This window comes from Mixia osmundae (assembly GCF_000708205.1).
Source record: "Mixia osmundae IAM 14324 unplaced genomic scaffold scaffold_4, whole genome shotgun sequence".
In the NCBI taxonomy this organism is placed as follows: domain Eukaryota; kingdom Fungi; phylum Basidiomycota; class Mixiomycetes; order Mixiales; family Mixiaceae; genus Mixia; species Mixia osmundae.
This window is the reverse complement of record NW_014575560.1, coordinates 1,249,501-1,262,935: the sequence shown is the minus strand read 5'-3', so window position 1 is coordinate 1,262,935 and position 13,435 is coordinate 1,249,501. Positions and strand designations below refer to the sequence as shown.

At 56.1% G+C, this 13,435-nt stretch overlaps 6 protein-coding genes across 6 annotated transcripts; 3 read left to right on the top strand and 3 right to left on the bottom strand.

Moving 5' to 3' along the window:
• The first annotated feature begins 69 nt into the window (after positions 1–69).
• On the top strand, positions 70–548 carry L969DRAFT_87094 (uncharacterized protein). Its single transcript, XM_014713509.1, has 2 exons — positions 70–103; positions 155–548. The coding sequence occupies exons 1-2, from the start codon at positions 84–86 to the stop codon at positions 483–485; spliced, it is 351 nt and encodes a 116-aa protein (XP_014568995.1). The 5' UTR covers positions 70–83; the 3' UTR covers positions 486–548.
• On the bottom strand, positions 179–2,223 carry L969DRAFT_61585 (uncharacterized protein). Its single transcript, XM_014713508.1, has 6 exons — positions 1,526–2,223; positions 1,294–1,469; positions 1,101–1,242; positions 1,010–1,050; positions 888–957; positions 179–782 (listed from the first exon to the last, which is right to left on the bottom strand). Exons 1-6 carry the CDS (start codon positions 2,165–2,167, stop codon positions 504–506), a joined length of 1,350 nt encoding a protein of 449 aa, XP_014568994.1. The 5' UTR covers positions 2,168–2,223; the 3' UTR covers positions 179–503.
• A 527-nt stretch (positions 2,224–2,750) lies between these two features.
• L969DRAFT_47718 (uncharacterized protein) lies at positions 2,751–6,550 on the top strand (the record flags this gene model as incomplete). The annotated part of the gene is made up of 5 exons (XM_014713507.1): positions 2,751–4,437; positions 4,490–4,557; positions 4,606–5,353; positions 5,462–5,635; positions 5,685–6,550. 5 exons carry the CDS (start codon positions 2,751–2,753, stop codon positions 6,548–6,550), a joined length of 3,543 nt encoding a protein of 1,180 aa, XP_014568993.1.
• Positions 6,551–6,575: 25 nt separating this feature from the next.
• L969DRAFT_47693 (uncharacterized protein) lies at positions 6,576–8,086 on the bottom strand (the record flags this gene model as incomplete). Its single annotated transcript, XM_014713506.1, has 2 exons — positions 6,576–6,852; positions 6,906–8,086. The coding sequence occupies 2 exons, from the start codon at positions 8,084–8,086 to the stop codon at positions 6,576–6,578; spliced, it is 1,458 nt and encodes a 485-aa protein (XP_014568992.1).
• Positions 8,087–8,216: 130 nt separating this feature from the next.
• On the top strand, positions 8,217–11,552 carry L969DRAFT_87090 (uncharacterized protein). Its single transcript, XM_014713505.1, has 4 exons — positions 8,217–10,718; positions 10,767–10,940; positions 10,988–11,208; positions 11,256–11,552. The coding sequence occupies exons 1-4, from the start codon at positions 8,251–8,253 to the stop codon at positions 11,348–11,350; spliced, it is 2,958 nt and encodes a 985-aa protein (XP_014568991.1). The 5' UTR covers positions 8,217–8,250; the 3' UTR covers positions 11,351–11,552.
• On the bottom strand, positions 11,394–13,330 carry L969DRAFT_48275 (uncharacterized protein; the record flags this gene model as incomplete). The annotated part of the gene is made up of 9 exons (XM_014713504.1): positions 11,394–11,795; positions 11,843–11,966; positions 12,013–12,103; positions 12,152–12,368; positions 12,415–12,636; positions 12,693–12,798; positions 12,855–13,000; positions 13,049–13,199; positions 13,257–13,330. 9 exons carry the CDS (start codon positions 13,328–13,330, stop codon positions 11,394–11,396), a joined length of 1,533 nt encoding a protein of 510 aa, XP_014568990.1.
• Positions 13,331–13,435: the final 105 nt, after the last annotated feature.

Here is a 13,435-nt window from a genome sequence, read left to right as displayed (position 1 = left end):
GTCAAGTTGAGGCGCGCTCGGTCGTTCAGACGAGAAGCTGGTCAGCAAGAAGACGACAACTGCCTCTGGATCTTGCTTCGCCTATGAACACTGGAGCCCGGAGGTAGCTTTGCAACCTATCAGCGACGGGTAACTTCAGACGAGGTATTTGCAGCGAGCAAGGAGTATCCGCCTGCGACAAGTGCTTCGCCGCATGCGGCCAGCCTTGGAGGCTTGCTCGCTCGTCGGATCCAGCTCGTGGCTCGACAGCGACACTTGGCAGCCTCAACACGGACGACAAGAAGATCCACAACGCGCCAGAGGGACGAGTGTGCGATGCTAGGCGTTCGTCCCTCAGCCTTGTACACGCGCGAGAGACGAGTGTGAGATACCAGGCACTCGTCTCTCTCCACCCTGACTTTGTATCAGTTTGGTTCTTACCTGCCCATAAACGAAGGCTGATCATTATATCGACTTGCAGGGCACAGATCTTCAGTACCACATGATGCAGTTTACTTCCACTTCTATTGAGATCGAGAGTGGATCATGTCAAAGTGCATGAGAGTTACGCTCCGAGCTGCGAGCAGCATGCTTGGCTTTCGTTGCAGCTTGTGAAGCCAACGGAGAGTGGCATCGCAACGCGATCGACACGACACTAAAGATGTAGCGTTAAGTCTCGAGGGAGTGACTGCTCGTCTTGCCCAGCGAATGTCGGCTGGAGGACGATCGTCAAGCTGACATTGAGCGGGGCACCCACCGCTCCCGAGTTGCTGACGCTTGATCGCCTGAGGACGCGTCGTGATCTAGTCTAGCTTGAAGCCTCTCGCAAGATCCTCATTCGAATCGCCTTCCTCGCGAGCGATGAGGATCTCGAGCGCCCAAAGTGCGATCGTAACACCGACATTGACCCAGCGCCAGTAGACGTGACCACCTTGATTGTTGAGCAGTATGAGATGGGTGTAAACAGAGACGAGTATGCTGAGCCACAAAGCAAATCAGACGAAAGCCAGTGTGCAGCACAGTGACGAACACTTTAGAGTACGCAATGACGATCGTGACCGTACGTCCAAACTGAGACTCTGTCAACACCTTCGGCAAGCTGCCCTTAGACAAAGACTTACGGGCTCTTCCTCGCTGAGACGCGTGCTTTCGTCGTAGCCATCTTTCGCGCGCTTCATGGCGATGACGACCCGACCAGCACCATATAGGATTACGATACGATAGACCAGCCCGACAATGACAGGCAGAGGTAGCGCCGATGATCTGTCAAGCAGTTCAGCAGATGATGGAACCGAGAATTGAGAGATTCTTTACGCGGCAGATATAAAGTCAAGTCCTTGACCGAATGTGGCAGAGAGTACGCTGATAATTGTACCTACGCTCTGAAGCAACACTGGCGGCAGAAGCAGACTCGTCTTCGATGACCGAATAAAAGTCACAGGATCTGGGCTGTCGCCGAGATAGAAGATGTTAAAGACGATATATGCCATCTGTACGGCGGGACTAATCAGCCATATTTGGTGATTAGGTCAAGAGTCGAAAGCACCATCAAGCTCGTCTCGACGACGTTACCTTTACGCAAGGCAAAGGCAATCCCGGACAGGAAGACGACACTGGTGACACTGACGCCGATGAGGGTCGCGTTGAGCGACTCGACGGCTGCTGTGCCATATGCCGACCAGAGAAAGTAGGCAGAGAGAACATAGGTCGTTGCAGAAGTGATGAGAAAGACGAATTGCCAGCCCTCTCCGCGCTCGTCGACAAAATAGCGAGACAGTTGGCCGAATGACTGGATGACGAGCAACGTCGAGATACCCTCGAGCACGACAAAGAGGCCGGAAGACCATCTGAGGGTGCGTTCCCACCATGTCGGTACCCGTGCGAGCAGTCTATATCCCCAAGCCAAGGTCTCGACAGAGGCAGTGTTGGCCGAATAGAGATTGAGACAGAGGAGCAAGATGGCTGGCAGAGCGATCAGCTGAGTGAGCGAGAGTGTGCGAGAAGTCCAGGCCCATCTGGTGTTTCTCACAAAGAGCTGAAAGGTCGCTTGCGCTCCGTAGAAGGCGGCAAGGCTGACAGACAGGGCTAAGAAACACTGGAGACCGGCAATGTCGAGAGCAAGCGGGAGGTAGACGAGCATCTGTATGAAGGAAGCATAGCTGCATACCTTGCTCGCCAGGTAGAGCATTGCCTAGCGACGAGCGGGTGGCTGCTATGCTGCCTTTGCAGTGAGTCGCAGTGACGCGCGCTGGAAAGCGATCGACGTTGTGTGTTTGCCACGCATTGGGCCGAAGCGGTGATCCCGCAGCGGCAAAGTGAGCGCTACAGCGATCGACCGAGAGCAACAGACGAGACAGATACCGAGCTGACCCACTCGCGGGAGTGCTCGTGACCGCGACAAGTCGTCACAGCTGCCCTCGTCGCCAGCGGACATTGTCCAAACCGACTCGGATCAGACATCACGCAAGCCTTGGCGACGACCTCACTCGACCCTGTCCACTCATTTGGGACCGACAAGATCAGTCGGAGGTCACGTCTGTGCGCGCCCGGGTATGCGCATGAGCCCGATCGAGAACCAGTACTAGTCGAGACTCGCTCGACGGACTAAAAAGGTGAGCCAATCATGTCCTTCTCTCCTCTCGTCTCGTCTCGTCCGCACAATTTGGTGTGTTCCACACCTGCACCCTTCACAGCAACGAACCGTCGTCAAGTCTCGTGCCCAGTCTCGCGTAAGAGCACATCAGCGCATCGGGACAAGGACGATCGGGATCATGCCGCTGCTGACGCTTCCCCTGGTGCACAAGAAGAGCAGAAGAGCGAGTGCTGAACACCACGCAGGTTCTAGCGCTGCATCTAGTCCGCTATCGCTCGTTAGACTACGTCGGCTCACTTCGAGCGCCTCATTGCTTCAGGTACCCAGTCAGCGCGAGACATCTCACAGCACATCTGTCCAGCTTGCTCGCCAACGGCACACTAGCCTCAACGTCCTTGTAGACGCGAGACCTCCAGTCGATCATTCTGCTCGCACCCAAGCCATCGTCAACGACGATCAGGCCAAATACATTATGGCAACGCCTACCTCATCCGCGTCCGCCTCATCCACCGAGCTCCCGACCCGCATGAGCACCTCTGCTGTCGCTACACCGAGCGGTATGGCTGCTGGTCCGCTGGCTATGCAGCGTACGCGGTCTCACTCCGGTGCGCCCGCGCCACCTGCCTCACCTCCCATCCCGCCTGGATCTCCCAACTCTCAAGGCAGATTCAATCTGAGCCTGGGTACGCTCATGTCTCGTCGGTCGAGAGGGAGCGCCGTTCCACCGCTTTCACCCGGCTCGGTCCTGCCGCGAATGGCGACAAGGGATGAGGGTGTCGTCTCACAAGATTGGCTGCCCGGCAGTCCTTCACAGTCGGGCGGCGATAGTCCAGGCACGAGCGCGCGATCCGGCTACGGTTTTCCGACACTGCGCAGACGCAACAGTCGCAGGCAGCAGACGAGCAGTCAGGGTTCCGCAGTAGGCTCGAATCCACCGGGCCGACCTAGCTCGCCTTTTACAGCCGGTAGTGTTCCTTCAGCCAGCCCGCTTCAGAACTTTGCTTCCCGGTCCAGATCGAGTAGTCAGCCGCCTGCTCCTGCTCCTGGTCTCGTCTCCGCCCTGAATGAGTCGACGAGCTCTGTGCGTGCCAGCGCACCAACAGGTGGGCTCAGAACTGTCATCAGTACGCTCACGCGCCCGACGCCGGCTCGTAGCCCGTCTTCCAACCTCCTCGCGTCTGGAGTGACGGGTGAGGACATGCTGATGGGTACATCCGAACTCGATCGACCAGCCCTATTGGCGCCTGCAAATTCTGTCTCGGATGCGGTCGAGCCTGCTGCATCGACGCGGTATTACATCCGATTAGTACCCAATATTGACTCGACACGCTCCTTGCAGTTTGAACCCATCACTCGTCAAGTTTCGCCTGCGCTTCCTGTCAAAATTGGTCGATTCACCGATCGGGGGACAAACGATGCCAGCTATAATCCAAATTTGGATGTCCATTCCCGCAAGATCGCATTCAGAAGTAAAGTCGTCTCGCGCGGTCATGCCGAGATATGGTGCGATGGCACCGGTGCCTTCTGCATCAGAGACACAAAGTCGTCTTCTGGCACATTCCTCAACCATATCAGGCTTTCAGGACCTGGGCTTGAGAGCCGGGCCTATCCACTTCGCGACGGCGACATGTTACAGCTCGGCGTCGACTACCAAGGTGGCACCGAGGAGATCTACCGATGCGTCAAGATGCGTGTCGAGCTCAATCGTGGCTGGCAAAGAGGCGCCAACGCTTACAACGTCAACGCGCTGAAGCAGTTGCGTGCCCTGCAAGCTCCAGCGGAAACGCATGCCGTTGCTACAGGCACGACCAGTGCCGCTGCTGTTTCGAACGTCAAGTCAAGCGGCGTGACTGATTGTTGCATATGTAAGCCGTGTTGCCGTCCGGAAACGTTTGTGCTGATAGCTTTGCACATCAGGTCTATATTCGGTTACGGTGTGTCAGGCGCTGTTTATCGCGCCTTGCTCCCACTGTTTTCACTTCAAGGTACGACAGAATCACAGATATCTTGTAACAGTTCTGACGCTTGTGCAGTGCATCCGACCGCTTCTCGTGCAACATCACCCAGCATTTTCATGTCCGATCTGTCGCACATTTGCAGATCTCGATGCGGACGTAGAGGTGGACGACGATATACTGGGCATGATGGACGTCGACGGGGTGGTCGCTACACCTTCGCAAGAGCGCGAAACTGAGATTCTCGCCATGCCCAGCATGCCTCTTGAACGGCCACCGCCCCTCGATATGTCTCGGTCAGCTGGCGCGGCTCCGTCGCCTGTCGACGTCTTTGTTGCCGATGCAGATCATGCGGCGGTACCCATCTCGGGTCCAGACGGTTCAGCCAGCTCTGTCATGATTGTTGGGCGCACCTCACGGCCAGGCTCGATCCGCGAAGCCCAGGCGCCCGGCTTACAGATGACGACAAGCTCGCCTCAATACTCGCCGGATGGCCAGACTCGGCGGCCTATCGCTCCTTTGCGGTCCTCCAGCAGACCAGAGCACAGTGTCTCATCTTCCGGGCCAAGGACGCCCGAGTCGCTATATGAGAATGCGATCACACACAGCGTACCGCCATCACCGCCGGCAGGAGAAGATGCCGGCGACGCAATGACGGACGTCAAGACGGAAGAATCAGCTCAGCCTCCTGCTGGCGTACTAGGCGCACTGATCAGTGCTGTCACTGGCTTTACGGGTAATATAGAAGCTAGCTCTTCGACCAGCGACTCGAGCATGTCATCGCAAGACGCTCTAGCACCCAAAGACGCTGCAAGTTCTTCGCAAGGTACACGCAGCGAAGCTGGAAGGCCTCGACACTAATGTCTCTCACCCTCACCTGTTTGTATATGTGTATTCTACTGCTGCAGATCTCGTGTTATATACCGCGGAACAGGTCGCGTTGCTGTTTCTCTCATGTCGGCGACCGTTGCAGAGTTCTCAGAGGTGCTCAATGCTGAGCAGTATGTAGATCTGGCAAAGCTGAGGAGCTACGCTCGACACGGCGTGCCTCTCGAGATCAGGGGCGAGGTCTGGCTGTATCTGCTTGGCGTGTTTGACGCCGACCGGAGTGCGCTCGAATTGGAGGTGCACAGCTTCAGGCTGACGTCGTCGAGCAGCAAATGATGTGACTTCCATCAGAGCTAAGCTTGCGCAGTATGCCGCCATGGACAAGGACCTTAGCGATCACGCCTTGGTACGAAGGATACGGGCAGAAGCGACCCGATACTATCATCGCAGATTCCACACTCGCGATAAGCTCGGCAGGCAGTCGAGCACGCACGCTCGCACTACTCCGGTGCTCCCTCGCATCGCTCCGCCGCAAAGTGTCCCTGTGCCCGCACTGGAGCCGCAGGGTGACCAGATCGACTTTGAGACGTTTGTCCAAGTCAGCGAGCACGTAGTGGCTACGTTCCTCAATCGCAGTGTTCATGCGGGCTACTATCCTGGACTGGTCAGTATAGCCGGCTGCCTGATCCAGACACTCAAGACCGAAGCGGGCGTCTACTATGCGTTTGAAAAAGTGGCGAACATGCTCGACGGATTGTTCGAGGTGCTCGCGATGCCTTATCGCGTCTCTCATTTCGTGATGCTACTGCGCACTTTTCTGCCAGAGCTATACAGCACCTTCGAAGAGGAAGAAGTCGACGTCAACGAGATTGCAACTCTGTGGTTCTCGAACTTGCTGTCCAAAGAGCTGCAGGATACCGACGATCTCATGAGACTGTGGGACGCCTATTTTTCGCTCGATCCTTCCAATGGCGACCTGCTCGACTTTCATGCTTTCGTCTGCCTAGCGATCCTGTCGACGCGAAAGGAAGATCTCGAGGAGCTTGATCAGTCAGAAGCACGCAGCTTGCTTCTGAGCCTGCCTTCACTCGATGTCGAGCGCATACTGGCAGAGGCAAGCAGCATGCGATTGACGTTTGTCTCTCTTTCTCGGACGGATCGACAGGACGAAGATACAGCGGTGCCGTACTACTGAACTCCCAGTGAGGACGGCATCCCGGTCAAGCATACATGGTCACAAGAATCTGCTTGTCGGCGAGGCGTTCTTGCTTGCGGGCTTCTGCACTGCGCGAGATCGAAGCCGCTTCTTTGGTGGCCACTTCGAACCTCTTGGGCTGTACCTTTGGCCGACCCGTCATCGCATCGACGCCGACGAGAGTCAAGAAAGCATCGGCAACGTAGCTCGCGCCTGTCCCGCCGGGCGTCTCTGCCGTCGCGACGCAATAGACTTCGATGGATGATGCCCAAACTTTGGTCACGATAGAGCGGATGTAGACACTGTTCTGCATGTTGGCTTTCTATTCATAAGATCTGTGAGGATGCAAACGCACATCTGGCCCGGATGGACGCTCTGCTTGAACGTCATCGAATCGAGAGACGCTGTCGTCCAAGATGCGCGACGGACAGAAGAAGCGGACATGCCAGCGAGTTCCTCCAGCCACCTCATCAGCTGGCCGCCAAAGAGGACGTGCAGGCTGTTGCAGTGCTGCGGTCGCACGATGTACAGGCTGAGACAGTATGATTGATATTGGTGCAGAGGTAAGGATGAGAGTCCGAGCTCGTGATCGGATTGGCGGGGATGCGAGGTGGGTATGGGCCTACTTGCTACTCGCTGCCATGCGCCCGAGCCCAGACTTCTGGTTATCTTGTCAATGTCTTCCTTCTTGACTCGCAGAGGTTCAGTATATCCCTCGACTTGCGCAATAACATACTCGCCCTCGAGCCGGATATCAGGATCGTTACGCAGATAGGCTTCTGCAATGAAGCGCTTTTCCAGCTCGGCCATCTTGTCGACCACCTTGTCAGAGTCGCGCTGATCTTGCGCTTGCCGTGATGCTAGATCACTCATGGCTAGCACCTCGTTGCGAAAGGGCGTAAGCTCATCTTGCCACGCTCTTGCTTGCTTTATACGATGCCCTCTCCGTCGGCCAGCGAGGAAGAAGCGCTTCTGCTCGAGCACAGTCAACGGCGTGATCTCGGGCACGATTGTCTTTCCGTGCGCTTGACTGCGCCCCACAAAGGTGAGGTAGGCTTGGCAAGCGTACACCTTCTCTCCAGTCCTGCCGTCCTCTCTCATGCAGCGGACACCTGTCTCGAGCGAGCTCGACCAAGCGCGATTGACAGAGGCGGACAGATGTACGATATCGCCTGCTCGAATAGCGCTGAGAAAGATGACTCTGTCGACGGAAACGGTGACACAAGGATGACCGGAATGTTTGCGAGCTGCTACACCGGCGACGACGTCGATGAGCTTGAGGAGCTCGCCGCCGTACGCGCGACCGTCAGAGTCAACCTCGCCTGAACCGATGCGGTAGGACACAGTGAAGGAGCTGGCTGCTACAGGCTTAGCGCCTGGCTTGATCGCCGGTGGTGTAGTGGACGGTCCAGCGGGAAGGTTCTGACGGAGACGTGTCAAACGTGCGAGGAGATGGCTGCGTTTGGTCAGCCATTGAGTGATGAGATATGCGGTGATGACTGCAAGCCAATAGTCTCGTGTCGTCAGGCCGGCCATGACGAGCTCGAGTCAGTGGGTCGACGGATGCTGCAGATCAACGGTCCAGGCTTGTGTGCGTGCGTGAGATGCCCGGACGGCTCGTTCGCTTCTGTCGTGTCGCGTGCCGTCGCGATGATGAAAAGCCCCGCGGCCTCGTGTTCGGCGTCAAGCGGGTTCGTTCGATGCCAAGGGATGATGAGCACCATGCCAGCCACCTGCTCGTGTATCCGCCCGAGCTGAGTTACGCCAACATGAAAGCCAGGCGAGACTCCCTCACGTCAGACTCGAGCATGGCCGACGACGAATCTCGTTCAACCTCGTCCGACGACAGGGCGCCTCACGCTCAAGACTCCAAGGGTCACCAAGCAGCCGCTTTGGCGCACGAGCGGATCTATACGGACGATCACGAGCCGGCTGGAGGAGACAGAGGTGTGCTTGCTCTGCCCGACGACGAGGAGAAGCTCTTGTCGGGAGCGACGCCGACGAGCATCGTGGGCACGAGGAAACCTCGCAAGCCAAAGAGACATGTACTTTTCTCTTCGAGAAAGCCTCTCACGCTCAACAGCAAGCCTGACATCGGCTATGACGCTCTCAAGGATAGCGAGGGCCTGATCTCCAATCACCTCCGACCCATCAGACGGGGCAAGCGCCGCTTCGTCGTGCCAGCTGCCTGCACTGCACTCTTTTTGATAACAATACTGCTCGTCGCCTTCTTCGCGGGCCATGCTCGTTTCATCTCACAGAACTTGTACCGCGGTCAAGCAGCCGGTTTGCGCAAGATTACGTTTGATGATGCTCTCGGCGGTACGTTCAGGCCCTCGCGCCAGTACTTCAGCTGGCTCAAAGAGGCCGGTGATGGCGTCTTCTCTTATCGCACCAATGAGGGCGGCATCGAGCTTGAGGATGTCAAGACGAATACCACTCGTTCGCTCGTCAATGGCCACGATGTCCGCTCCAGTAGCGGCAACAGATTGGCCTGGCAGAGCTTCGAGGTCTCGAGCGATATGACCTGCATACTCTTTGCAACAGATGTCACCAAGCTCTTCAGGCATTCATCCTATTCCAATTTCTGGATTCACAATATCACCAGCAAAGAGACCTATCCGCTCACCAAATCTTCCGGCGAGCCGACGACATCCATAGCCAAGTGGGCGCCTACAGGACATGCGATTGCCTATGTCGACGCGCATGATATATACATCTTGCCGTCTGCTCATCCATCAGCTAGCTCAGACCTCATCAGATTGACAACCACGGGCAACGAGACGCTCTTTAACGGCGTGCCCGACTGGGTCTATGAAGAGGAGATTTTCTCAGGCCCTTCTACGATGTGGTGGAGTCCAGATAGTCGCAAGCTAGCCTGGATCACTTTCGACGAGGCAAGCGTGCCCGAATTCACCGTGCCGAAATACAATCCCAGTCAATCCGAACCCGGCGCAAAGCCTTACAATGACGAGCTCGTCATGCGTTACCCCAAGCCAGGGTTTGCCAATCCGATCGCGAATGTACATGTATTCGATATAGACGTCTATGATAGCGTTCCCCTCCGCCCCGCGCGACCCGGGAGCACGACGCTCGATCGGACAAGGATCGATTCTGCTTCCTTCGAGCTCGGCCTAGACGATCCTTTCACGCCAGATGACAAGCTGATCATGTCAGTCTCCTGGATTGGCGAAAGCGAATTGCTTGTCAAGCAAAGCAATCGGATCTCAAACAGGCTCAAAGTCGGCTACTATGATTTGAGCAACGCGCATCGGCATGCAGGCTCGCAGTACATTCATGGCAGAGTCATTCGGTCGGTTGACTATGCCCAGCTGGACGGCGGCTGGGTCGAACCCGGTCAGACCGTGCATGCGCTCACAACAGACAGACCTGGGGCGGATCATGCGCCTGGCTACTTGGACATTCTCGATGACGAGGACGGCTATCGTCATATTGCCTACTTCTCGCCTTCCGACAGCGGAGAGCCCATCTTTCTCACAACCGGTCCTTGGGAGGTTGTTGGAAGTATAGCAAGTGTCGATTTTGAGCGCAAGCTCATCTACTTTGTTGGCGCTAAGCCGTCCATCGAAAGGCACATCTATACGGTACCTTTGCCGTCAGCTGACGCTCTCGCGTCCTTGCGCACGAATGGCCAGCGATCGGTAATGACACACATCTCAGATACAAGTCAGCCTGGCTATCATAGCATCAGCCTGTCTCCCTATGCTGGTTATTATGTCATCGAATCAGCAGGTCCGCAGGTACCTTGGCAAGAGCTTCATTCTGTGGATCATGGCTTCATTGACACCCTGGAGGACAATGCCGATCTGAACAGAACACTTGCTACCTTTGCATTACCCACTCGCATCTTCAAGACAATCACCATCAATGGCTTCGAGATGAATGTGGCTGAATGCCGGCCGCCAAACTTTGACGAAAGCGGCCATCGCAAATATCCTGTGCTCTTCCGACCTTATGGTGGTCCAAATTCTCAGACCGTTGCGCAGCGTTTCGAGATGGGTTGGCACGAGTATCTTGCCGGTTCGCTTGGCTATGTCAGTGTTATCGTCGACGCTCGCGGTACTGGCTGGCTCGGCCGCAAGTTCCGCATGCCTATACGTGATCAGCTCGGCAAGCTCGAGATTGACGATCAAATAGCAGCAGCCAGGTTACTATTTATGACGCTTCCGGCAGATAGCTGCTGATTTGCTTGCAGATTGTATTCGCGAGAACGCTGGTCAGACTCCAGCAAGATTGGCATCTGGGGCTGGAGTTATGGTGGCTTCCTGACCGCCAAGGCAATCGAGGCAAACAGCTCCGTGTTCTCACTCGGCATGGCGGTGGCTCCAGTGACAGACTGGCGCTTTTACGATTCCGTCTATGCAGAGAGGTGCGATATGCTGCTAGACTACTGGGCTGGCCTGATGCGTCGGGCAGATACATGTCAACACCTATGTTGAATCGAGCGGGCTATGATACCTCTGCGGTGACCAAGATGGACGGCTTCAAGAACGCTCACTTTCTGCTGGCGCATGGCTCGGGCGACGACAACGTTCACTTTCTCAACACCGCATCCTTGCTCGATCGCCTTACTTGGTCAGGGGTACGCGGCTTTCGCTTCAGGATGTTCACGGATGCGGATCATTCGATATCGCTACGTAAGCTTGGCTTGACGTGTCTCTGGACGGCGCTGACTTGCTGGCAGGTAATGGCTACGGCGAATTGCATCACTTCTTGACCGATTTTCTCATAGAGAAATGGGGCGACGGAACGAGAAAGTCGGCGTCTCTGCTCTTCTAAGGATCAAATTACATATCTTTGTTGTTGTTACACCATCTGTAAGCTACATCCTCGGTCGCTTGCTTGCCGACTGCTCACTGATTCGGACACTCTTGGCTGGCTTGCGATCGCCAGTCTTCCTTCCTGGCCGACTGGATTTCTTGACTTTGGCGTCAGAGGAGTTCGATGATTCACGCGGTAAATTGTCATGAGCTTGTAGGGCTGTTCTGGGCGCGGTATCGTCGAGAGGCCGCGTTCGCGTTCGTTTAGCTGGAGATGGCAGATCAGACATGGCGAGAATAGTGGAGCGACCGGCGGCAAGGCGGCGCGAAGCAAACCGTTCGCTCGGCTGGCGCTCTTGCTCATCCGCATCTGCATGACCAGTAGTCCCTTGGGTGCCAGATGTGACTGCGAAGTTCTGACGCGTCTCTGATTGCTGACTTTGTTGCAGTCGCGCCGTTTGCGACTGTCATCGTGTCAGTGGGGTCAGGGATGAAAGGAGCATCGCTTTACCTCCAGCATACTAATGCGTGCATTTAAGCGAGCGAGCTCTGCCTCTGCAGTCTCGAGCTGCTCCTCTAGCGCGGTAATCTGCGCTTTACGAAGACTGTCTGCCTCAGTCCTCGCCTCTGCCAGGCTGCGGTACGATCAGCGCTGTAGAAGCCCAGAGCAAGCTCACTTACTCGCGATCAGCACTGATTCGGCAACTGGTCAGATTGCCTTGGAGGCGCGCCAAGAGCTCGGCCATATCAGCACGGTCCGATTCGCGTTCGTCTTCGCAGCCTCTTAGCGCGCGAGCGTTGCATGAGCGCTGTGACATACCGATCTGCGCATTGAGCGATGCGATCTTGCTCTGACACGCAATCAGGGCGCTATCGTTTTGGCGCTTGACCTGCAGAATTTCTGCCTCTGCTGCTCGGTACCGATCGCTGGCGTCCTCGAAGCGTTCAGCCGCGTGATCTCTGATCTGAAAGAGCAACGTCGATAGGTATGCTGCAGACTGCACAGATTGCTTGCTTTTCTCGTCCTTCGACGCAGCCTAGCTTTGACGGTCAGCTCCATATCTAGATAGACTCTGGGCTTACTTGACTTGTGCGTAAGATGGCCGGCTCGACGTTGGCTTGCGCAAGGATCCGCTTCATATCGTCCTCAAGGGCAAGAAGCTGTGCTCGAAGAATGTGTTCCGACTGCGCATGCTCGGTGCGGGCCTCTTCGCTTTGCTTAAGCTGACGATCGAGCGATTGGTAGGTCGCATCGGTTTGCGCAGCTGGTCGTATAGCTGTTGCTTGTCGATTGCGTTGCTCTTGCTGTCACCGTGCGACTAGCATCAGCATTGCAGCAATATCGGCGAGGACAGACTGACGGCTAGCTGGGCTTTCAGCAGCTCTGACGCGCTTCTCACTTTGAGCGCCTCATCGCGCGCTGACTTGCTTCTCTTTGTTTCCAATTCGCATTCTCGTCTGGCCTGCCTTGAAATTCTCACGCCTATCAGCATGAGGACGGACCATCTGGGAGAAACGCATACGCTAGTTGATTTTGAGCGCGAGCGGCGGCCTGCTGACTGGTAAGGAGCTGCTTTTCAAGATCGCTGAGTGCTCTTTCGAGCGTTTGAGAGTTTCTCAAAAGCTCTTGATATCTTACTGCAGTAGCCTCTTGGTGGGCTTGCTCAATCTATGGTCCGGCATCAGCGGTCGCCTGTCGCGTCAGACGGTAGCAGACCGAGCGATTGTCCAGAACAGCCTGAAGGATTTCTGCTAGCTTCTGACTCGCAGTAGGCGTCAGGTCGGGCACGTCGATAGGCTTCCGGACTATGCCCTTTGTGTTGAGCTGGGTCATAAGATGCTGCAAGACTGCGTCGCCGCCAAAATCGCTGGATCAAGTGAGCCCATGAGCCTATGCACCACAGCCTGTCTGGGGAACCATTGACCTTGCTCGCAACGCGATCGTTTGATCGGCGACATGACTCATGTGTGCCTCGAGGTCAGGCACAGGCGAAGACATGAGGACGAGGAGGCTCAGTGTTGGGAACAGCCGAGCATCGCGTCAAGGAGCGAAACAGAGTGAAGTCACGTGACAGGCTCGTCTGTGCGCCTTGCTCGGATCAGC